At 43.3% G+C, this 25,943-nt stretch overlaps 1 protein-coding gene across 3 annotated transcripts; it reads left to right on the top strand.

Annotated features, from left to right (window-relative positions):
- The first annotated feature begins 4,550 nt into the window (after positions 1–4,550).
- Positions 4,551–24,838, top strand: arhgap20 (Rho GTPase activating protein 20). 3 transcript variants are annotated; one of them, XM_031558645.1, is made up of 16 exons: positions 4,552–4,972; positions 8,380–8,465; positions 12,780–12,950; positions 14,651–14,800; positions 15,630–15,671; positions 15,794–15,878; positions 15,972–16,049; positions 16,297–16,317; positions 16,663–16,729; positions 17,019–17,207; positions 17,410–17,591; positions 17,854–18,018; positions 19,993–20,108; positions 20,429–20,618; positions 21,924–22,038; positions 22,182–24,838. In XM_031558645.1, exons 1-16 carry the CDS (start codon positions 4,874–4,876, stop codon positions 23,939–23,941), a joined length of 3,516 nt encoding a protein of 1,171 aa, XP_031414505.1. In that variant the 5' UTR covers positions 4,552–4,873; the 3' UTR covers positions 23,942–24,838. The 3 variants fall into 3 exon arrangements, with proteins under 3 accessions (XP_012695942.1, XP_031414505.1, XP_031414507.1); XM_012840488.3 differs by lacking the exon at positions 16,297–16,317 and having other exon boundaries at positions 4,551–4,972; XM_031558647.1 differs by lacking the exons at positions 4,552–4,972; positions 8,380–8,465; positions 12,780–12,950; positions 14,651–14,800 and adding an exon at positions 14,811–15,264.
- Positions 24,839–25,943: the final 1,105 nt, after the last annotated feature.

The raw sequence follows: 25,943 nt of genomic DNA, 5'->3' as shown, positions 1-25,943 counted from the left end.
CTGAAGCTTGAAATCAAATCAACCCAGTTGGTCCTGGACACTTGCATAACTCTGCTGGCTGATGACCATACCGATTCGGTTGCCAGGTGCACTATTAAATGACCCCTCCATAATGCCTCACAGCATACCATTGGCCTGACTGCAATCATGATCAGGTCTGTGATAAAACACTATTAACACAGTGATGCTGATGGCCTCTGTATTGACCAAATGTCCTGTTGTAAGAAGGCTGTAGCCAGACTAGTGGAAGGTTTTAGGCTTTTTTCCCTCTTACTCTCATTATACACATGAATGCACACTGCGGGCAGTTACAAGGACACAGATTCACAGAACAAGTGTTGGGGGGGGGGAGTCATTACAGGCCGTATTACCTGGTAGATAAGGCAGGTCAGATAACCTTCCCTGCAATACAAGCACACCTCATCTCTGACATGTGTGATACTGTGACCTCATCATAAAAGAACTCCGACGACTTGCTTTGTCAAATTAGAAAGAACTCATCCGAACTTGGATAGGGAAAAAATATTTATGAATGTTTAGATTCCAATTCCAAGTTATTTTCCCTCGGCGGATTGTGCTATTTGCTTATGTTGTTATCGTGAAACTCTTTAGAGAGCTGCTGCAATTATGGCTTGACAAAAAAAGACACACGGAACCATTTCTATTTCTGACTGCTGATTGTTCTCTAAACTGATCATAAATGAGTACTGCGTCGTCTTCGCCCAAGGCACTGGACTGCCTTCATTGTAAGAATCTTCACTGCCTGAATGAGTTTAACTTTGTTTTAATGATTTGCCTATGGAAAGAGACAGCTGAACGCCCCCGGACCCAGTGCAGTGTCTGTGCTAGTTCTGCCTACTTTAACACAATTCACAGTATGGCCCAGTTTTCCCCAACTATTCTGTCTGTCACCCACTTATTCTGAGTGCAAGGTTACTTTCAGCTGAGTTTTTAGAAACTTTATGTTTTGCTCATGAAGTTATCCTCCTACCTATTATCATCATATGAATGCTTATCATTCCATGTTATGTACTCAATGTCACTTCCTTGTGGTGACCATTAAAGTACATTTAGTTTACAATAAGCCTTATATTTCATCGTCATATGACCTTGGGACCACAAACCATAACTAACATAACTACCTGTGGTACAAAGTGATAGCCATACAAAGAAAAATTTGCAGTTCAGTCTTGGCTCATCTAGTCTTACGTCCTACACATGGTAGATCGGTTTGTTACTGTTTGCAAGACCATGTGATAATGAAAGCAAAGAGGCCTGCTTCTGCACGTCAATTAAGCAGTGGTGTATAAAGTACCCAAAAGCCATACTTGAGTAAAAGTAAAGATACCTTCCTGGAAAATTACTCAAGTAAAAGTAAAAGTAACCTTTTAGAATACTACTTGAGTAAAAGTCTTAAAATATCTGATCTTTACTGTACTTAAGTATCAAAAGTAATTTTCTGATATTAAATGTACTTAAGTATTGAAAGTAAAAGTACAAGTAAATGCTGTTCATAAAAAAGCAAAGGGTCAGAATTTTGAAAATTATGAAGTTTATTCCGACTAGAATGAGCATACTTATAAACTGGGCCTTATTTGAACACAATTTGAACTCAATAGGCAATACTAAAGCAGCACCGAAAGTAACAACCCAGTCATTACTTGAAACTGAAAAATGTTTTGTTCATCTTCAAACAAAACGTCCCAAAAAGCCATTATGAATTTTTTAAATTTTAATCTTTGTAACATTTTGTGAATGGGCTCCTGAGTATCCCAAGGTATGCATAAGGCACAACCTGAGAGCAATAACCTGGCGATCTGATACAAAGCCATAGCATTACGTCAGGATCATCAGTTTTACAAGCAAGTTATCTGTACAGTGACTGTGAAATACTTTCAGCAACATGCACACACATCCCTTGAACAATAACGTTACTAGCAGCTATTTTGCTCCACACTGCTACGTTACTGTAGTGTAGATTGACACCATCCTAGCTAACTAGCTAGATACTTCGCCAGAGATGGAATAAAGAATAAGAATAAATAATCTTTGTAGGTTATTAGCTAGCTTGAAATATTATATACAGATCTTACCCAGCGGTGAAAGAACATGACTAGTCTACAAGGTTGTGCTGGTGGCATTTAATGAAGAGGTCGTGGGGTTTCTCATTTTTTGATTGAGACCTGTGTGCTTTTGCTTCGATTATTGTTGTGTCCCCTTCGTTGTTGATCTTAATATTTTGGATATATCCCTCCACTGCATATTGCAGTCCATTTTGCCTTGATCTGGAGCAGTGGCGATTTTAGCCCGAAATTTCTGGGGGGGCAAATTTTGTATGACTTCATGTCACCGTCAAAAAACTAGAGGTAGCTGTTTATAAGCAGTAGACCAGTAAGATATGTTATGGGCTGCATTTTGAGTGCCAGCAAGGAGCAGAAATCCTATTTCAAATACATTTCACATGCTTCAGCGCAACACAAAGATGTTGCCTATAATACAGCATTAAAGTAAAATGATTGCAACAAAGTAAAAATATTAGACAGACACATAGCTCAAATAACTTGACTAATTTATTAAGCTTGTGGCACACGTGTGGCATACAATATGAAGCGAAAGGCACAACTTAAACAAATAACAGCAACAAAACATGCTGCTAAATGAACAAAACTTTGTAAAAAGACGATGTCCTTGCAGATTGCATTGATACATCCATCAGCTCCGAAAAAAAAAGGTTTGACTCACCAATGCAGATCACTTAAATAGGAAGTTGGCGCGGTGGTTCTTTGCTTAAGCAAACCTCTCGATGACTTTGCTGTTAAAATCCACCAGTCCATGAACAAACGGGTTTTCAATGGAAAGTATGGAGAGTCACGTTCAGTCTCTGCTGTCCCATCGTGTTTCTTGTGAATGTCTAAATCCTTTTGTGTGGCCCCAAACGTTTAATTTCTAATTTATCTTCCAACGACAATGTACTAAATTGCACCCTCAACAACTAGTCTACATTATTCATTGTAGGCTGAATTAAAACAATTCCCAAATACTCGAAAACTAGCGATAGCTAACTAGCAGTAAGGTTACTGGCATTGATCTGTCTGATTTTGATCTGACTGTATGTTTTTTTTCTCTTAGTCACGGGGTACAGGTCTCGCGGTTTTCGCATTATTCCAGTCTAGTTGCCAGGCAGATTTCGTGGGGCACATCTGAACGTGCCCCACCGCTCAATGTTAACTTTGGCCTGTGTGGTTCACGCTCATTGGTGTTTCCATGGTAACGGTCAATAACGCATTAACGTGCGCTAGGACCACTGATTCGCCAAACCTGCTTGCAATCTGTGTTCTACCACAGTCCCCAACGTTGGTCTCGTCACTCTCATGATTATTTTTTTTTCTAAAGATGATTTGATTTTGTAACGAGTAATGAAGGTATCAGGGGAAATGTATCGGAGTAAAAGTATCCGTTTTCTTTGCAAAATGTAGCGAAGTAAAAGTAAAAGTAAACAGAAATAAAAGTAGTAAAGTAAAGTACAGATATCCAAAAAAACGACTTAAGTACAGTAACGAAGTTACTGTATTTCTACTTCGTTACTATACAACACTGCAATTAAGTCATGCATCAGGCTTCCCCAGCCCCAACTACCCTTATACTTTCCCCTCAACACAGAAAAGTAAGGCGGTCCACTGCGTTCTAACAGAGAGCTATTTAAGAATGTGTGAGAAGTTGTGAGATTGAAATGGCTTGTCTTCAGAGATCAGTCCAAAGTGGATAAGAAACGTGGGAGTTTCCCGCGAACTTCATGAGATTCAGATTAACACTCAATGAATTCCACGGTCTGGACTGAAGTTATTTTTTAACAGGTCAATGTAGCCTAGACAACTGTATGTTTTGTGACATCTAAATCAAGTTCACTTAATCTTTATGTGACATATTAATTATATGTTTATCAAATGCCAAACGGGTAGGTGTAAATATAAAATGTGGACAGAAATTCCTTAAACAGTGCCCCCTGCTGTTTTGTGCGAACACGTGCACCCAACATTTTGCAACGCATTGATTTTGTCAATCAGGTACGTTTTTGAGGTCACGCAATCAATTTTGTGGTGGGTGCAGCTTTCGCACCAAGTGTTCTCTTTGTGTTAAAATGTTTAAAAATGAGAATTGTAAAATGAGAATTGGACATGAATTACAAATTATTGAAACACAGCACTGGAAACTATCAATATCTATTTTTAGTTTTCATCAGATAGGCCTAGATATGTAGGGTTTGTGATATCGTGGTATTTTTATAAAATGTGTAAGATGTGACGTGTTTGCGGTCACAGTGGTCGTGCCCAAGGCTGTACGGGGCTACATGGATGATTGAAGACTGCCACACTGGCCATACTGTCCATTGTTATTAGTTGCATGTATTTTCACAAAAGATTGGACAGCGGTAATATGGCGCAGGACACATATTATTAGTGCATCCATTTTGGTATCCTCCCAATTATTGACCCCCTCATGCGACTCTTCTCCAAGGGTTTAAGAGATAGATGGCAAGCAGCATATTAGGAACACCTACTTTCGGCTCTAGGACCCAGGGGCGCAGATTTCCCTCTATGCTAAGGCAATGGGTAACCCAGTGTTGCCGCTCAGAGCGAAGGAGTGTAGTAGAGTTAGCGACCTGAGACGCAACTGGGAAGGGAGTACTGACAGTGGCCGCAGCTTGTTTTATCGGACTGGCTCTAACGTAGGCTGAGATGTACTTATCGAAAAAAATGAATTTTCTTATTTGTATGGGAATACTGCACGTCTCAAGACAACTTTGAAAATCTGTTCAGTGTGTCAAACGGGCATTAAAGCTCACTGCCCGTGGATTATTCAACAAGCTGTCTGAATGGAAACCATGTCGCCGAAGCAGCAAGAGAGTATCAACCCAAGCCGATGCGCATCACTGACAGGGGACCCAAAAATGGGTCCTCAGTTAGACAAAAAGGTAATATCACGTGTTGCAAATTATGCAAACAAACAGAAATTCTATGTAAATCTGAGGAAAGCTGTTTCCACACAGATGACTACAGTAGCTTAATAAAATAAATTGGGCAATAAATGTGGGTTTATTGGGAAAGGTGAAGTGCATTTTTGTTCATTTCAAAGATATCCATAGTTCAAAGTTTACATTGAAAGTCCACTGTGCAACTCAAAATGTGACATTTTGTCATATAGTTAGGCCATAACATAGGGGGATGCACTTTGAAAAGCCGTTCCGTGTGTCACCAGCTCCTTAGCGAAGCAAGTTATAGGTTACTGGACCAGGTGTAGCCTGCGTGTGACTGAAACATGCACATCAAATTGTCACTCACTCACGAACCTCTGTTTTTAGCTTAGGACTTTGTTTTGTTAGGGAATGGGCAATGGTATACGCAGAAGTAATTAACATCTTTGTTTAAGACTGAATAGGCCTAGTGTGCCCATTTACTATTAGTTGTTTTTTGTCATTCATTTAACTCCAGAATACTGAACTCTGAAAGGCTCGCGGTGCTCGGATTCAGAAGAATAGTTTGAAGACTATATATTGGCTATACATTTACAAAGGGCTCTGTGGATTTTGATGAGCACATACATCACCGTGGGTTAGCAATAATGTAGCCTAAAACATTGTGTATCGCCATTATCGCGTAGGCCTATTGCATTTTTCTCACAAACGGATCGACCATTGAATATTGGTAGTCTACGTCGTTGCAACCAAGGCCATTCAGACCCACACGTCATATAATCGGTAGGAGGAAAAGTCTTGTCAACAGAGCTCCTCATGGTTCGCGGTCAGGGCCGCAGTCACTGGCGCCCTTGATTGCTAAGGTCTTTCTGAACTGTGCTGTATTTAACGTAATTCCATGTTTATGCAGAGGGAAGTTATTTTGAGCATCCATCCCCGCCTTGAATACCAGTGGTTGGATCATCCTGTTTGTAATAGTTTATTTGATTGCTTGTTTTCCTTTCACACTCTCTTTGTCGATTTGACTCAGGTTAACACCTAACGGGCCAGTTCAGACTGGGCGAGGTGTGACAGTTCTGTTCCGCTGTCGCAGACGCTGGTATGCTATTCTGAACAGGTCTTGGCAGTGTCTCTCAATGTACAGTCGCTGGTTGCTGTCAAAGCAACATCTGCAAGCTTCAGTCGTGGGGTGCTGAACCTGCGCTCTCTTGACTGACGAAGCGCAGATTGAGCGCAGCGCGGAATGCCTTACATTTTTGGCTCAGCCCCTGTTAATCTGTAGGCAATATTATGTCAAATCACCCGTAAGTGTTTTTACGTGTTCTGCGCCATCCTTACATAATAAATGGTCGCTTTCAGACAATATGTTTAGATTTTTATATATACGGATGTTGTAAGGTGATATTTCTGGTCAAACGAGGACTGGCTGTGACTCTTCTAGTCAGTGGGATGTTTTAATTTGTAGCCAGACAATGCGTGCGCGGTTTTATTGTGTCCATTAGAGACTTTGCAGGTTTTTGCAGGTTATGTTTATGAGGTAATCTAGTCTCTCTCTTTTTTTCCTTGATGGGGCTGTGTCCACTCTGGAGAAATTGTTTGTTTCTAAAAACCACGGCCAGGAACGCAGAGCACTTCCTGCCGATTTGGAAGAACGTCCCTTTCCTAGGATCCATTTCCGATGGTTTTCTGGTGTGAAGTAGTGACTGGAATTTGAAGAGAAAGAATGCAAGAGAAAAATGTCATTGTCTATGAAAGCCGCAGGCTTTTCCGCCTCCTGAGAGGAAAAAGTTGATAATTGCATGTCAAAGATGAATTCAGTCAGACATTTACTTTAAAAAATGCTATCCACCCATCCAAACACGCACACAGACCCTCACACACCAGTGTCGCCGGCATAAGCACAGTCCTTCCACTTGATTGGACGTGCTTCGAGTTATCCCATGTCAAATATCCTTTTGATGTGAAGACGCCACTGTACATTTGGCCAATTAAGGATTCGCTTTCATAAGTACTGTGCAGACTTTATTACCAGTCTACTCCAACCAGTAACTAGATCTCCCTTCAAGGTTTTTGAGAGATAGCTCATTCACATGATCGACCTGGTAAGATAATGCTCCCCTTGTCTCATATCGGAGGTAACCCTCACATGAAGTAAGCTGATTAAATTGGTCCTCCCTACATGTCTTAGGCATTTTCCTTTGACCTGGCTGGAACATCAGGGTCACTTTGAGAGGCTCATCATGGAAGTCAGTGTAGCCTTTTAAAATCAAACTAAGTTTGACTGAGATCAGCAGTTTAATAGATATGTAAGTAAAGGCAGAAATGGCTATGTGGAGTTTTAACGGATTGCTATTCTTTAAGATGCTTCTAATTCATTGTATGGGTAAACCAATACCTATAGATATGCAGACATTCACAAACCCTAAGCACTTGGCAAGTCCATTTGAAAAAGTATTGTGTACTATAAAAATCCAGTAAAACATGCCTCCAATTACTGTACCCAATAATTGTGTTTAATTTCATGTACGGCAGTGTTATAGCTTCAGTGTGAAAGATAGTTTGACAAACAAACAGATTTATCTCTGTTTAAAAGTTATTCGTTGTCAAAACATTTGTACATCACATTTGGTGCCCCTTTGGTCTGAGGAAAAGGTACGTTTGTGAGACCTCAGTATAGATAGTGCATAGAGCAAACAAAAATGTCCTGTGCACACACACATACTGTATGTACGCATGCTATGTAATGGCTGCCTGTTAAAATTAAATTTCCTTAAATGTCGTTGGCATGTGAAGGTTGTGTAATCAGCTGTGGGCTGCCTAGTAAATTGATTGGGGAGGGGTCCTCACAGGTACATCACTGTGTATCCGATAAGGGATACATGCAACTAAGGCAACCCTCCACAAAAAAAACCAACCCTGTATACATTACGTCTGCACAACATTTTTCATGCCACAACCGGCCCTCTGTGCAAATGTACTTGCACTTATCATTAGTCAAAGGTAAAGACACGCCAAGGTTTCCCCAATTTGAAACAGCTTGTGATTCGTACAGGTTTAGCTTGTGTCACCGTGTGCACACAGTTTCCACACCGTCTACAGTCTGACATTTGAAGTCGGGGTCAGATGTCCTTTAAGAAATATATTTTCACCTGCTCCACAAACAGTATTTGCTCTCCAGTTTGATTCAGTTCATTGGCTTGTCTCCAAAACAGACCACAATGCAAGCCCTACTTCGGTGGCAAGCTCCACTATTAACCTGACCTTTTAGTGGGTTCTACAAGAAGCTTTCTTTGGAGGTTCCCAAGTAGAACTAAAGAACATTTTGATGGATTGCTGCAATTTGTTTTTGGAGTCAGATTCCACTCACTTTCTCTTTCTATTTCTTGCGCTCTCTCACTCTGTCTCAGAGGATGAAGTCTATGATGCATCGCAGACAGTCCGCTCCTTCGCTGGTCATCAGTAAAGCACTTACCCGATCCAGAACGTTGTCCAGGTAAAGTAGCTGCCAAAGTTGTGATAAGCCTAAGACATAACAGTCATACATTAACTCATCCAAAGTGTCCAAATATGTGTGTTGGTGTGATACTGTGGTGTTTGTCAGTGACATAATGTGTTGATAAAAATGCAAGGTAAATGAGTGGCTACCCTTGAATCTGCATATGTCATTTTGTTTTATTTTTATCTATATTTTAATAAGAAAACTTCCACACCATGTGCTGGGTTCAGTTCATCCAAATGGACTAGAACGTTACCATATTCAGTAAGACTGACTCCATTGTAAAGTAGTACAAGTAAGTGTTGTAAATATAAGTTGTATACTGAGAAGGGAGTGCATAGGAGTTATATACTTTCGTCCCTGATGCTTTTACAGCAATTCACGTGCGTCATCCATGTCTCTTTTGGTAATGGGTGCTATTGCACAGACATGCCTAACTGACCCTTAGAATCCGGCAGTAAACTCCTCTCGCTGTGAGAGAAGCTAAATCAACCAAAGGAAAGTGGCTGTGAGCTCGACCACTGGCATGTGTGGCCTGCAGCATCTGGTTTGAGTCTCTGCTAGAGGTCAAAGGTCACCACGTTGAGACGTCTGCAGAGTTCAGGGTCTCCCCCCCCCCCTTTACTGGCAAGGACGCTGTGGCACCAGATAGCCCAAGCAGTCAGACTCCTTCAAACATCAAGAAAACGTCATGCATGTCAGTAACGGGCGATTCATTCTGACTGACAAGTTAAGAAAAAGACAGCTTGGCTGTCTGTAGACAGGCAAACAGTCCACAGTTATTCCACATTGCCCTCTCAAAGGGAGGAAGACAGGCAGCAGTTTTCCCTTTCAGACATATAGATAAACAGTGTGCTGTCACCAGGTAGTGATGGGCTCCTATGGGCGCTCACCAGAGCAAACATTGAGACTCAGTGGTATTCTGTCCCTGGCTTGTGTGTGTGTGTGTGTGTGTGTGTGTGTGTGTGTGTGTGTGTGTGTGTCTGTGTGTGTGTCTGTGTGTGTGTTTGTGTGTGTCTGTTGCATGACTGACTGTAAGGTCCATGAAAGGACCCTAAAGAACAGTGTTTTGTCTCTGTGTCCCAGGGAACGCACTAACAGAGGAGGGTCTCATCTCTGCCCTCCGCTCTGCTTATACATATCTACAGTAAACAGCCATTTCACCACCAACAATCTGCTCGTCCAGTTCAGCTCCCACAGCATGACTGCTGAGTGGAGGAGGGGAGGCATTCAAATGCGTGTGCATGTGTGTTACTTGGCAAGTTTTGTGTGGCATCTAAGATTCAGATCACTGTGGCACTGAACACGAGCCTCCCAAACTGTGAATCTTTTGCAATGGTCATGGGATTGTCTTAGGTATTTTAAGAGCCCTATACCAAATAGCTATACAGTAAATATCAACTAGCCAACTCCAACTCTTAGCTACCTGCTAACTAACATAATCTAAACTCAAACCTAACCTGGCCTGAACACTCACCTCACACAAACTCCAACATTGCCTGCAAGCCTAACAAGCACCTCTTGTACTAACTTCTAGTCTTGACTGACCTTGAAAAGATAAGCTCTGTGTGTGTGAGAGATATAGAGTGAGGGAGAGAAATAATGAATGTAAGAAAGAGGGACAGTGGATTGAAGGAAGTGATGAAGACTAATTGAATCTGAGATGAGGGTGGGGGTTTGGGGGTCTGGGGGAGCAGACAAATGAGTCCTAAATGTTTACGGCAAGGCTGAAGGTGACTTAAATTGTCCAGACTAACCCCTCACATCCTCTGAGTCTAATGTTGAGAGTATCACTCTGATGTTGATGGGTTGTCTTTAAGGGGTAACTCTTAGTTACATTGAATCAGATTGGACTTCAGTTCCTCACAATTAGTGCGAAACAATAGCATGTCAGATCTTTTATTTTCAGCAGAACTGGACTCCGGCTGTGTGATTACAGTAATCACTGTCCCAGCCAACCCCCTGCTTAAAGATGAATTACAACACCGTTAAAGCCTGCCAAAGGGCCGAGTGCTGGTACCAGATTTAGGCCTTTTATACTAGACAGATGGCTAAATCAGAAATGGCATGCCCAGATTGTTAAATTGTGACATTTATGTAGGCCATTGTAAATTACACAACTGCATTTGGCAGATTGCTGTACTGCCATTCCAGAGCCTTCTCTTTATAGAGACAAACAACACTGTATCTTTGGTGTAGCAATGAAATATTTTCGACCCAAAGTGCTGAGAAACGTCCCAGGCTGTATAGTTTGTGTTCACTAACAGCAAGATTTTAGTCCCTCAACCCTCCTTCTCCCGTCTTCTCCTACTTTCTTTCCCTTCATTTTACTCCCTTTCTTTTTCAACTTTCCCCCCCTCAGCCCTCCCTGTTTCCCTCCCTTCTCTGTGTACGAGTGTCTCAGAGGAAGCCCTAGGCGGATAGCAGAAGTCCTTTTTGACAGTGAGAGGAGCCCATCTAGAGAGGCAGGATGTTATTTTTGGTGACATTTCCTCCTGGTCTCTGATCTGGGGAGAGTGATACCACCGGCCCATCTGTCCATTCTGATGGTGACTAGCATAATTAAAGTTGTGCTCTTACAGAGGCTGGATCAATGTGTTTGTGTGGGTTTTTGTATGTGTGTTTGTGTTTGTGTGTGTGTTTTTGTTGTTTGTTTGTGTTCTGTGATTTGTGTGTGTTTCTGTGACAACAAAGCTTTTCCAACCATTAGTTGGTTTTGATGGTGACCCATTTAAAACAATCATTTTGGAAAGATTGTATATCATATTAACAGGGAGAAGTTTGCACCCTGTGGATTGCGCACAGTCACTTAAAACCTTGCTGCAAATAGGACAGCATTGATTTCCAATGGGGTGTTTACGGTCTGCTGAAAGAATGTCATTGTCGGCAGTGACAAACGGGTATTAGACTACTTTTAACCCTTCTGTCAGGTTCACTGTGAAGGCACTTTGAAAATCTCTGCAATTATTATGCCTCTGTTTATGCTGTAAGGCATTCATGGTGAACTTTGAGGGCTTGTGGCTTATGGTTGCACTGCTTGTACCAAGTATTTATACACCCCTCCCTCTCCCTCTCTCTCTCTCTCTCTCTCTCTCTATCCCACTCTCTCTCTCTATTTCACGTGTTTGCTTTGTTTTGTTCATTCTTTGTTTCTTGAATTACTTCCTCCTCACTCACTCTCTCCTTCTCAGTCACAGTGTGACTACCTCAGTAGCCTCTTAATAGCTATTAGGGATTATACTCACCAATCTCAGGAGGATCAAAATGCTAAAAATAGACCAGGGCTTTGCCCCAGGTGTCTCAGGACCTGGATAACCTTGTTAAAGTGCCACCACAGAGTGTGGTCATCCCCACGCCTTCTCATGCTCCTGTGACCCTGCCGTACTCAGTGGCCCCATTCACACGGGACACAGGTGGCCTGCAAACACAGGCCTGTGTGTGTGTGTGTGTGTGTGTGTGGGGGGGGGGTCATGAAACACTTCTATCAAAAGCTATGAAAACAGTTATCAAAATGTGTTACATTACTGGAAGGGATGTCTGTCTGATCTATACTCCATTCTCACTGTGGTCAGTTAAGGAGAGAGAACTTGACATAGTCTCATATTTTTTTCATGGCTATCTATGGTGAGACATTGGCATTCTTTTCAAATATGGGACTTTGAAGGCAAGAAAGGGCCCTGATACCTTTCTGACTTATGGACAGCATCTGTGGAACAAATGATGAGGCGATGAAAAAAGCTGATGAGTCTACATTCACAAACAGCCAATAGCATTGTCTCCTTTGGAGTCAGCAGGGTTTCTTCAAGCTGTTATTCTCCTGATTTATCCTTTCTTTTTTTCATTTAATCTGTTTGGGAAACTTGAAAATGAACCCTGGAATTTTTTAGCAATCCTCTTGTGATTTTGAGTGAATAGGGTTGATTTTTATAGTCTTCAGGCACAGTATTTCTTCTCTTTATCAGTGTTCAATAAAAACAATCCTCCTGCACTATTGCAATTTTTATGATATGCAGCATTTTCATTTACAATCATGATTTAGTGTTTCGCCGTGGGTGCTAATTAGCAAAACTGAGAAAAATATAGTGTGCAGGAATAAGGGATAAGTGACGTGTGACTGTCACTACAGTATCCATAAGCCTTGGGGTCAGAGGGGGGTGAGGAAATGGATAGAAGATGCATGAAGCTGAGGCTCAAACCTACAAGAAACTAAAACCACAATATTATGCTATGCTAGGCCTCAGTGCTATCAGTCTGTGTTCCATGACGCTTGTGTGGATGTGTGACCCCCTTCCGCATGGCTCTATGTTCTAGGGAGAACTTCCTGATGCCAGTGAGTCCGGAGACGTGCGTGTTGGTCCAGTCCTACCTGACGCCCACGCGCCACTTCGTCGCTCATGCCTACGCTCAGCTCAAGACCGGCCTGCAGACACAAGAGAGGCACCTCTTCCTCTTCAACGACATTCTCCTCATCACCAAGGCAAAGTAAGTGAGACAGATGAAAAGAGGGAGAGAGAGAGAGAGAGAGAGAGAGAAAGAGAAAGAGAAAGAGAAAGAGAGGAGAGGGAGATAGAGATGCATACAAATTGAGGCTCAGTGGTGATTTCATTCAAGCCCCAACTCCCAAAAGAACTTTTGTTTCCCCACATGGGACGGCGGCACAGTGGAATAGCTTCCTCCAAGTGGATGGGTAATTGAGGGATAACACACACTGAGAAAGAGAGACGGGGGGGTGAACGATCCATACTTACACTGGGAGCCGTGAAGAGGGCCAAAGGTACAGCAAAATGTGATTGGAAAGACAAACAGACGGGAGATCAGGAGAGGCCCAGACAAATCAAAAAGCGGAGAAATAAAGAGAAGAGGAAAGAGGGGCGACATCCGGTGGTGCGCCTCCACCCTTCTTTCTCTTCCCCTGCCTGATAGCTCTCATAGGATCAGTGGCCCACATCCCCCTTTTCCCTTCCCATGGTGCCTCCTCTCGGCCCGGGGCCCCCTGCTTGGTAATTACCACCCAGCGGGCTAATTAACTCGATCTGCGCGCGGCTCGGGATCAAAGCCGCTGCCCGCCTGTGAAGTCGGAGGGCCCCGGCACGGTGAGCTTATCACACACGCAGTGTTTGGGTTGCAGGCCGAAGGCACTGCCTGACTGTTACACACACACAAACACTCACACACTCACACACACACTCACACTCACACTCACACTCACATCACCCCCAACCCCCCCAAGCAAGATTTTGGGCTTTGTTGAGTGGAGGTGGAGAAGGGGAAAGTGGGTGGGTGTGGGTGAAGGAAGATTCTCTGGAGCATGGGGGAAGGTTGGGGGAAGGGGAGGGGAAGGGGAGGGCAGGAGGAGGGGTGGTGTGCCTTGGTTTGGGGCCCCTGCCGCTCGCTTGGCTATGATGACCTACATATGCCGTCACGAGTGTCACGGAAGAGAGAGAAACTGAGAGGGCTGCCCCGTTGACGTGCAGGCTGCACCGCACACACACACACACACACACACACACACACACACACACACACACACACACACACACACACACACACACACACACACACACACACACACACACACACACACACACACACACAGCACACCGTACCGCATGGAGGCTGGTGGCGTCAGATGACAGAGAGAGGGGTCGATATGATGGGGCCGTGAGAGTTTGCCAAACCAATGACTTACACCAGCTCTCTTCCATCCATGCACTAACACACACATACACACACACACACACACACACACACACACACACACACACACACACACACACACACACACACACACACACACGCATACTCACACACCCCTGCCCCATTGATCTCTCACAGCTTTGGAGATTTGGATTAAGTTCAAATATAGGGAAAAGAGGGCTAGTGGTAGACTGCACATGATCTGAAAGCACAGTGTCACAAAATGTTTGACTAACTATGTATGCGTGTGTGGAAATGACAATTGGGGAAAAGTACTCTTTGAAAAAAACACTAATGTAAACACAGGACATAGATTTGATATGTTTGTTTGGACACTATATTGTTGTCTCATTTGCATGTCATCCTTACACTTTTTTTGCTGAAGTTGTATGTTTGAGGATATTTGTGTGTGTGTGTGTGTGTGTGTCTGTTACACACTTACATATTTACACATGTAAACACACAGTGTTGTGCCACCTCCTCAGGTCATCCACCAACTTTAAGATGAAGGCCCAGGCTTACGTGTCTCAGATGTGGATCGCCAGCTGCATGGATGAGGTGTGTGAGGGCAGCACCAGCCAGGAGAGGAGCTTCGTCATGGGCTGGCCCACCTGCAACTGCGTGGCCACCTTCAGGTACACTCATGAACACACATCTAATGAAGTGTTTGTCATGTCTAGATGTAACAGAGGCCAGTTAGCCGAAGCTCACAAAGCTGCACCTATCTCCTTTAGCTTCCAAGGCATAGGCATATCAACAACAAAGCTAAAAGACAGGCTACACTATTATACACTACTATAGACCACCACTATTCCTTGATAGTGTTATTGTCTTTTGTCTCTGAAATCATGGCTTCTTCTTTGAAAGAACAAACCAGCCATGTTACATTGGTTTACTTACTGAATGGCGTAACTCTCTCCCACAGAAACCCCTTTTCTCAGCTGCCTGAAATGCCTCGTTAGAATTCCAGCCCTTTTCCTTTGTTACAAGATGACGCAATCTCATAACACAATCCTTATTGCCCGCCTAGCAGACCAATCAGAGCACACTTGGCTCATTGTTAAAGACCATGGAGTTCTAACAGAGTGTTTCTGACAAGGTGAATAGAGAGAAAAATAATGTGTTTTTGGAACATTGAAGCATGTAAATCTGTTCTAGTAGACCCCAAAAATGTAATATGAACATTGAAAATAACCTTAATAGGTCTCCTTTAATGTTTTTAAACGGGCTATCAAGTACACTTGAAAGTGTTTGCAAAACTTTCTCTAAAGTATCCAATTTGACAGAAACTTAGTTGGCAAATTCTTATGTTGAAAGGCTCAATATTTGAACATTTGTCACTAATTTGACATGACTTTCAGACTTTTATTTTGTAAGATATTCATATGCCTATCTATGTTATTAATGGCTATTGCTACTGCAAAGATCCACATATATTACATAAGAATACTTTTTTTCTTGCAGCACTGTGGAGCAAAAAGAGAAGTGGCTCTCTCTTATTAAAAGGTAAACTCCATGCCCTGCTACTCAGGTCATCTTCCTTACAACAGTATACACAACAAAACATGCTTTGCATGGTAGATTTGTTTTCCAATAAAATTCCACTATCCTCTCCTATAACGTGACAGTCACATGCAAGAGGAGAAAGAGAAGGACAACCCAAAAACGATCCCCCTGAAAGTGTTCGCAAAAGACGTTGGGAACTGTGCATACGTAAGCTCACCTCCTGTTAGCCTTTTCCAGAAGTGCACGTGGGGTCACATGTTCACATTTCATTGACTCGCTCTGCTCTCCTTTACTCCTCAGGCCAAGACCTTAGCTGTTAGCAACTCCGACAGTGCCAGTGAGGTCATCCGATTGGCCCTGCAGCAGTTTGGCATTGTGGTGAGTGCCATGTGTGTGCCACTCACGTGCCTGGTTGGCCGTGACGGTGGCTGTGAGACAGTCTACAGTCTACTTATTTTTATTTATTTATTTGATTTGATTTGATTTTTGCACAGAGATGAGCGTAGACCCTTTTACATTTCACTACATTTGTTGTATGTGACAAATAAAACACTTGAATCTTGAAACTCTAGACTTTTCTCACCAACAACAAAAAAAGTCTATGTTTTTTCATTTGTGTATTTAGCATGCGTATTTGACTTGTTGGGTAAGATTTATTTTTTATCATCATATTAGTTCATTTGACTTTTATTTGAGTTATTATTTCATTCTTATTTGCATAAATAAACTTTGCATGAACTTTGAACTTTGTTTTTAAGAACTTTTGAGTGTTTCATATTGTGTGAAAAGTGACTCTATGAACAGACAAAATAAATAAATATATCTATCTATCTATTTTCCATTAACAATTAAAGATATACGATATAGTACACGTAGTTTATGTTCTTGTTTGTCACACTCTGGGAGCTTCACATATAAAGTCTATTTCTATGTTATTAATATTACAATGGTGAAATGAGGCTAAAACCTGTCCCTGATGTTGTTCCTGCAGGGTAATGTGAAGGATTATCAGCTGTGGGTGAGCTCAAAGAGGGATAATGCCCCCTATCCTCTCATTGGTAAGATCACAGGCAGTGCCCTTCATACTCTACCCCAGCAGAAACGATCACACAACTCACACGGCTCATGTTTCACACTCATAGAATTCATAGAACTTTCTAGAAGTCATGCGTGGTATATGATCACAGTTGGAGGAATCTGTTTAAAAGATGCGCTAGGGGTGTCATACACTTCTTAACCCCTCAGCAGAAGTGCTAGCATGAAAAGTAAAAATTTCTTCAGGGGGGCAAGTGCATCCCTTTCACTTCCATACCCTTCCTAACCCAACCACGCTGGGGTCACTCACAGGTCACGAGTTCCCCTTCAGCATCCAGATGAGTCATCTCAGACCCCCGTCAGCCTGCCTCGACGACCCCAAAGATGCTAACGCGCCTGCTGAGACGCAGGTGGAGCTGTTCCTAGACCAGCTTCAGAGTGATAACCAGTGCCAATTCATCCTCAAGCCAAGTCGTGTGGTCGTGGGCCAGTCTTTCATAGGTGAGTCGACGGGTTTGGTGTCCATTACTTCATGTTAGTGTCATGCACTTTACTTCAATTTGCTTTCTTTTTCCCAAGATGCTTTTGAGTAACTGAAAGCCATACACCAAAAAAAATGCTTAACACATGAGCATCTTTGAACATTTTTGTTAATGTCCAGTGAGAATTTCTTTTCTTCTCTATCTGTCGTCCTCCTCTACAGTGGAGCCAGGTCAGAAGCCAACCAAGAGGAGACGTTCCCTCATCAGCTGGGCTTTTTGGAAAGGTTCCACCAACCAATTGGATGACCCGCCCCCAACCCCCTTCTTCTCTGCTCCTGGGCAGCTCTTTGGTCTGCCACTCAATGCAGTGTGCCATGACGATGCTCTGCCAAGGCCAATCATGGTAAATGTAGCAATATTGTTACACCTTATTGGCCCTCAGAAAAAGAAAAAGAAATTAAAGCGATACATTATATTAAACATCTTTAGAATATGTACTGTACATTCTTGAGAATAACTGTGTGTAGTAATAATAAAGCATACTGTAGTGTACTCAGAAGTGTACTTTTCTAAAATTGTTGAATTTCTCAAAATTGTTGAATTTCTCAAAATTCTTTCCATTTCTTTCTTTTCTCTTTTGCTTTTGCCCTCATATCTCTGTCCAGGACATCCTGGTGTTCTTGTACCAGGAGGCTCCCTTCACTAGAGGGATCTTCCGGCGCTCTGCCGGAGCCAAAGCGTGCCGGGACCTGAGGGACCGACTGGACTCCGGCTCCCGAGACGTCTCCCTGGTACACGAGTCCATCTTCGTCATCGCCGCCGTCCTAAAGGTCAGTTTCTGGTATTTTAAGCACCACTATGTCTCCAGGAACTGAATTCTGGTTGAGATCCTCTGTAGGTTTTCTGTCTGTTGTGTGTCTGTTTACAGCATCTGGATCAAATTGCAATTACAGTGAAAACCTCCAGTGAAACACTTGTCATGTCCCCTTCCCCTCACTGTTGCTGTCCAACATGTGAATGTATCCCTATAAGTGCAAAAACAGCAATACAACTAACAATCTACATAGTTAGATATTTGTGCCGTATAGATGCAAACAAACAAACAAACAAGAAATACTGATGAGAAGTAGGTAGGTAGCTTACAGTTACAAGTTAAAAGTAGATGCAAACTACTTTTGTAAAACTATGTAATTATTATGTAGCTGATGTATGCTATTTGGAACACATTTTTAATATGACATCGTGTTGGGCCTAAATGCAACATCTAAAGTATAATATCAGTGAAAGTGAGTGCATTCATACTGCCACAAGCTAGCTCTTGATCTATATTGGATTGGAGGTCTAGATCAAGGCTGCTATTGAGATTAAAGGACATGCCTCATTTAGAGCCATTTCATCAGAGACTAAATGTGTATTTGGCCTTTGGTCGTGATGTGAGCTTTGAGGATGATCCAATCTTTTTCAATTTAATTTAGGGAAGTGCTCATCTGCCAAGCCAAACTGGAGTTCAATAGAATGCTTTCACACCACAGTGAATGCGCTGAATGTGGTGTCACTGGTAGGCATGCAGTCTTCCGCAAGACACTGCCACACTAGAAAAAACATCCCAAACAAAAGTAAACTTTGCAAATGGAGTCATATTCATAAAAAGGATCTTAGACTGGAGCTTATTTCAAGGCCAGAGAAATGAACACAAAGACAAAGGCATGGCTGAAACAAAGAAATTAGTAACATCTAGCAACAAGATATATCAAAATGTTGAGTGTCCAGTTCTTCATTGGTGTCTTTGAGATGACATGCTTATTGAAAGTTTAAAAAATGCAATGTTGTTATTAGATGAATTACACACAGCACTTTGGGGTCATTTAGGTGTGTGTCTGAACACAGGTGCCTTTTTGAGTATGCATACACAGCAAATGAATCGACTTCAAGTCCATATGCCACGTCATCTTTATGCCAGTTGGCTAACTGCGACCACATCTTTGGTGTGACTAGATGACACAGAGCAGACACAAATCCTGTTTCACATCCAATTTCTTCTCAACAAAGCAAAGCTACAACTTAATCAGAGACACATTTCCAGAAGCTGATCCTTGCCTGAGTGTGTCATGAGGTTGGCCCACTTTTGAAATCCAAATTGAAAAAACGCCCTCAGACTCTCAAATCTCTTCAAAGGTCTAGATGGGTATTTTAGCCCTGTAACTCCGTTGAAAACTGGAACTCTTATTATATACACCGGATCCATTTTATATACACCGTTTATGGAAATAGATCACATTGTAATGCTTTCTGAGTAGTGTGAGATTAGGCTAACCATACTAGAAGGCCAGGTGGGGTGAGTGCTTTCATCACAGGATTCATTATCCTTGTTGTAAACACTGCTAGGATGATCTCATCCTACCTTTCAATTTAATTAAGCAGTGTTGCTGTCAGTGACATTGTCTCTTGCACAACATGTCTGGTCTTTAATTTGAAGTTTATTGCTCTCCACCTGCCAGAGTAGCTTTTAAATTATTGGTACTTCACATGACCATATCTCACTGATCACTGTGGTTAGACACACGTTGATGCCGCTTAACAGTTTTGAGGGTTTCGTGTAGCAGTTTACATTTATGGAGGCCACCAGGCACTTACATTGGGCAACCCTTAAAATCTCAAAGTGGTAGTGGTGGAATGGCAGAGTGGAAGTGGAGGGGTTTTTTAGCAGCAAAATGTACACGATCCACCCAAAAGCAGCTTGCTAATCAGTGACTAGGACAGGCTGTGTGGCTGTGCCTTGACTGGTGGCTGTCATTATGATTCAGGACTTCCTGCGGAACATTCCGGGCAGCCTGCTGTCGTCTGATCTGTACGAGCTATGGATGGGTGCTATGGATGGGCCAATCGAGGGGGAGGAGAGCCAGTTGGAAGCAATTCAGAGGTACAGTGACAAACAAACAATGCCATCCATCACGCTGAAAATCACTGCTGTGATTGCAGTTCAAGCCACATAACACTCTGAATTATGATGGCCTTTTATGTTTTATGTCATTATCTAGGAATGTAGCTATGTGTATCAAAGATTCCAGTTGGTACAGTGGTCCATGACATTTACACTCTGTGTACCAAATGAGCCACTAAGAGCAGAAGTCAGTCATATCTAATCTCAAAATCTGCCCTCGCTGGTCAGTCATCCTGACTTTGGAGCCTAAAGGTAACAACCTCTGACCCCTGCCCTTTGCCCTCTGCCCATTCGAACAGGTTGGTGGGCCGTCTGCCCTGTGATAATTCGCTGCTGCTGAGTCACGTGCTGGCAGTGCTGCACCGTGTCCACCTCCATTCCCATGATAACCAGATGAATGCCTTCAACCTGGCCATCTGCATCGCTCCCAGCATGCTCTCTGGTCCTGCTCTCAGCAGCCCCGAGTTGGAGGGTGATGGAGCCAAGAAGGTGAGAGACACAAACTCTCATTCACACTAACACAGTCTGATGCTGGCTGCACTACACAGTAGGTATAGTATTAAGTTGCATACTGAAATCATGCCTATTGTAGGAGTGTCATCAGAGTTATCTGAAAGGAACATCCCACTACCTGAAATGTCATTTTACTTCTGTAAAGATCTTCACAATTTAATTTTTTTTCGGGGGGATATTTCAAATGAGCACTCACTTGTCGTGGAAGCTGAGGTTCACTGGGAAATATTCTAAGCATTTCCTTCAGATTCCTGAGGTCAGCCGCCCCCCGTTCTCACCATCATCCCAGTGTCGCTACAGTGTGCTGCTGTCTGCTCGCTGGTGGTTTGTTTTCTTAGATATGCATGTGGCGGCCTGTACATTGCTACTTGGGCCGGAAAAATTTGTGGTTTCAACATCTCCGGCAACAACCCCCATGGCAGAGCACACCACAGGCGGCACAGAGGAAATCCTACCAGCATACTGACAAACCCCTTTGGCACTATGAGCTATACTCAGTCAAAAAGAATGATTTAGAGTTTTGTTTTTGAATCTTAAGTCTCTATGAAGTACTGTTTGTCCTTCTGTTGTCTTTTTGTATCACCTTGTATTAGTGTTATGAATTACTGTTCTTGATCTTCTTGTACAGTTGCATATTCTTGGATGGTGCTTTCTGTTTCGTTTTCGGGTTTGGTGCGGTTTGATAGTGTGACTGATATTGTGATCCTATCCCAATAAAAAAAAAAATCTGGGACTGGAACTGAATGAAAATCTCTGGTGTACAATTTGTCGCTTGAACGGAAACAACAGTTTGTCTTTGAAGGACAATGCTTTGTGAAACGTCTTTTTAAGGCATGGAGACCTTGACATTCTGAAGAGGATGCTCTCGAGTGTGGACACATCTTGTAATTTTGTAAACATTTAGGAAACGGACACAGATGCTTTGCCATAAATGGCGTGTTTGCTGTTAGTGGACTGTGATGACTGGAAAAACTTTCCAAGCATCTGGGGCTAGCGTCATCCTTTTGACCAGCATGTATCCAATTGTGGAACTCTATTTACCCACTGATCTTATTCCCTGGTTTATTTTCTGCAAATCAATGCTGGGGAAAGACCAAAAGGTTTTGAGAAAACAGACCTCTTTGAAAGCACTATTTTCTGGCCCTTTGATTGTGTACAAATACGTGAAATTAGCAAGACGATTTATTATTTACACTCTAGTGTGTCATTACATAAATGAACTAGTTCTGAATAAGCTTGCCCTGGTCACATTAACACTTGATGCCATAACAATGTTGGCAGGTTTGTGAGTTGGTGCGTCTGATGATCGAACACTGCAACACTGTGATGAGAGAGGACGTCATGTCACTATTCAGTGGATTCCCACAAAGGTGCAGCAACGGCGACCTCGGATCTGGTAAACACACGCCTCGTAGACCTTATGGAAAGAGTTTACCTCACACTAGAATGAAGAACACCTGATGTTGCTTAATATAATCTCTTATGTTTATCTATTAGTGTTCAAAACACCTCACCCCCACTTTCTCTTTCCCTGTGCAGATCTGTCCTCATATCAGATGACTGATTCCTCTTATGACAGTCTGGAGAATGAACTGGAAAATGACGACTTGGGATCACCATTCCCGGCCATCCAGCATCCAACACCCCAGCCAGACAGCCGGAGTCGTGATTCTGTCATCACCCTGAGCGACTGTGACCTGGATCAGATGGACACAGACCCCGAATCGCCTCTCCCAATGACTCTCCTCCGTCCACCTCCAACCCCTCCCTCAAGGGTACCCCAGGTCTCTCGACCATCCTCCTCCCGAACCCGATGTCCTTCCGAAGTACCTGTTCTGCCAGGTTCCTGTCGCTTGCGACGTTGCTCCGAACCCTCGATCCGTAATTCCACCTCCTCCCTGCTCCGGTGTCTGGAAAGCCACACAGTCCGCAAAGGCAGTTACGACGACGCTACAGACAGCGCTCCGGACAGCGAGGTCGATGAGGTGTTCACCAAACACCTGAGCATCCTTCGGTTGGACAAGCCAATCACATTGGAACGTGAGGGTGCCTCATCAGATCGGGCTGGCAGCGGGGAAACACAGAGATGGAAGGAGACAACCAAAAAGCCTCCCCCGCTACACTTGGATGCCAGTTGCTCCAGTCTGTACTCCCCCAATGCCTCCCCGACTCGCTCCTCCATGAGCTCCCTGGACAGCGCTTTTTCCCAGCACTCTGCCGACTATGCCACGTCTTCCCTTCCACTAGGGGTCCCCTTGAAGATGTCGGGGAATGTCTCCCCGTGTTCGATGGGACATATCTCTCCATGCTCCCCGACCCAGGTGTCACTTTTCTCCTCTGGGCCACTGACCACATCACCGCGAGAGTCCCCTCCTAAGGACCCCTTCGACTGGAGCCACCTGAAGAGCAGCCATGGGCTACACCCCAACTCTTGGCTCAAGAGGGACCGCCGACTCTCTCTCTCACGTCAGCTTGAGAGCATGGAAGATGCATATTTGCAGGATGGCTCCTCAGACGGCTTGGCTAAGGTCAGCCAAGGGAGGGAAAGGAGAACCCAGGAATCAGCTGAACCTGTCGCAGGAAGGACATCCGGTAGTCCCCCGTCCTACCAGCAGGCGCTGCTTCAGGCTCAGCACTGCAAGAGCATGTTGTACTCCCCCTCTGACAAGCCACTTACAGTGAGAGAGCTGAGAGAACTCCATCAGCAGGCTTGCTCTCTTCCGAAAGCTTCTGCTACCACTGCCCTTCCTCAAGCCCGCACAGCAAGGAGGCCTGCCCCAAAGAGCCAAGTCTCAGGAGGTGACCATCCGGATCTTCCTCAGGCCATGTTCTACATTCAGAGTGCTCGCAAATTAGCTTTGCACCGACACAAATCTCACTCAATCATCCCTTCAGTGGAAAATGTTCATCCCAGACCCACTCGCCGTGCCTCTGAACCAATAGCAGTCAGTTTGGGCCTGGATCAGGAGTCCACCATAGGTCTGGAGAGGCTCCACAGGCAAGCTCTTAGGCAGGTGACAGACCAAGACGCACCCCAAAACCCCGGTCTGAGGATATCTGATGTGGAGCCCAGTAGAGAGTTCACAGAGGCCAGGTTCTGCCTCTCCCCTACAGCCACAAAGGCTGTGAGGGACTACTTCTCATTGCACTCCCATGAGGACCCACACAGCTCCTTAAAGAAGAGCCAGGAGGTGGCCCTGGCCATTGTTCAAGGTAAGAGAGAATGGAATCGAAGATGCAGCGATCCCAGGTTGGAGGACTTTGACCAGTTGCTTTTTGCTGAGGAGTCTTATGTCTGAACGTTTCTGTGGAGTCATCTGTCTGACCATACTCAAGGCCCTTGAGTACTCGACTTTTGGGGCATGGTAGGATATGGCCTTTTCGCTTCACAAGAGCGGCTCACTGGATCTGGATTTGTTTCTTTCTGTTTACCTTTTCCCTGCACCTAAATCTCTGTAGCCACTTAAAGTCCATGTGTGACAAGTCAGTGCATGCTACAGCACCTGTAAGGTAGCTTGTAATCGGTTTTAAAGCAGCAGTATTTTCTCTAAAATTAGCAAGTTAACTAGCTAAAAGCAGACTTGCCTTGCAAACACCCACTACAGCACAGCTGGCATGGATAAAAGCTAGCTAGCTAGCTTGCTAACTGGTGTATTTTGGTGAAATATTTATGTATACATTTTTACTTGGTTTTAGGGTTTTCTGGTTCATAAAAAATACATAGTGAATTGTTTGGGCGGCTTGATCGAATGACATACATTTATCGGTGCTTCACATGACCATATACAATGAAAATTAATTTCGGGGATGATACAAAAACTAGCTACCTATAAAAACATACCTCAAAAGTAAAAACCTGCACACTGTTAGTTTAACAGTAATAAAAAGCAATACCTCTTTTCCTGCTTATTCCAAACCATAGGTGATGTAACACTCAGATGTGGCTATATTAGAGAATCCTATTAAATGTATAGTTTTCAATGAATCAATTACTTTTAGGCCGAGCTGTTTAGTCCTTACAGCATCTGATACTGGTTTATTAGATAAGAGTATTGGTGGTAAACTATGTTTCACTAGTTCTCTCTCTATATCTGACACCTGGGCACAATTCAGTGTTAATATACGGCTCTTCAGAATGTTCCGAAAAGTTCAGTTGATTTGAATGGGCCACCCCAACGTTTGCAGGTCTGTAATTTCTTGATATTCACTGCTGCGAAAAGATAATGACCGCTCTCATTGGCAACGGGTTTTGTGCTTCTAATAATTCACATCTTTTATATCATTCCGCAAGTAGTCCGGTCATTTAACGTAACGGAAAGTCATTGGCTATGTCTCAAAACGAGTACTTTACGAAGTACACTGCAATGCAGTGCGTTCTGTTGCTGATTAGTGTTGTCTCAAATGAAATACTGACGGACGCAAATGTGCCAGCCTTTTACCCATTATTCTGTGCGCCAGCTCCCTCTGGCCAACTGGAAATTTGAAACAAAGATGGCGGACCAAACTCCGCTGACAGCCGTGTTTTGTATGTAAATGTAAATTTTTTGGCGTTTTCTCGCTTAGATTTTTTTAAAGTTACTGAGAAATAGACACTGTACTATCCGATAACACAGTTATTGTAACCAGCAATAATGGTCAAAGTGATTTGCGAGGCGTCAGTCAGCCAACTTTCCAAACTGAAAAGCTGCCGAAAGGGCTCCTCCTCTTCCCCTACGTAGCCAAGATGGCGCCCGTTTAGGGCGAGAAGTGTCCATCGTTTAACACTGCATTTTTTTACCGTTTGCAGTGCGCAATCCGGGTACTTTCAGTGCCCTAAATTCTGCTGGTTCTGTCAGTGTGAACGCCCTACGCCCTGAAAGTCAGTGTTTGAAGTGCGCAGGTACCCGGTTTGAGACATAGCCATTGTAACTTGAAGTCAACAAGTAATGGGTTGCTACGCAGCACCTGAAACTTTAAAGTTCTATTTGCTCGAAGAACTATTTCTAATCAAGAAACAGCAACAAAATCATTAAAAAGAAGTATTTTGGAGGAATGTCTTCTATCGTTTTGGCAAGTAACCGTATAATAAGCGGGATAATGTATTGTCTGGCGGTCATTATCGAAAAAAGAAATCCCTTCAGGACGAAACAAGACCCCTGCGCTTTGGGGTCTTGTTCGTCCCGTCGGGATTTATTTTTTCGATAATGACCGCCAGACAATACATTATCCCTTACATATGTAGTATGTACAGTAGCACAGCGACAAAGTGCTTTACTTTGCCATGCTTTGTATGGTAAGCATTTATATATTGCAGTATGTTGA

The sequence above is a fragment of the Clupea harengus genome, chromosome 21, assembly GCF_900700415.2.
Source record: "Clupea harengus chromosome 21, Ch_v2.0.2, whole genome shotgun sequence".
Lineage (NCBI taxonomy): Eukaryota > Metazoa > Chordata > Actinopteri > Clupeiformes > Clupeidae > Clupea > Clupea harengus.
Note: the sequence above shows the minus strand (reverse complement) of the source record. Positions and strands in the feature narration are given on the sequence as shown.

What these genes read in the sequence shown, in the direction of transcription:
- arhgap20 (XM_031558645.1), top strand. Translation starts at nt 4,874, where the DNA reads ATGGAAACCATGTCGCCGAAGCAGCAAGAGAGTATCAACCCAAGCCGA. An exon ending in CTCCTCATCACCAAGGCAAA is followed by an intron (nt 12,951 to 14,650) that starts GTAAGTGAGACA and finishes CCACCTCCTCAG; the next exon opens with GTCATCCACCAACTTTAAGA. An exon ending in ACGTTGGGAACTGTGCATAC is followed by an intron (nt 15,879 to 15,971) that starts GTAAGCTCACCT and finishes TTTACTCCTCAG; the next exon opens with GCCAAGACCTTAGCTGTTAG.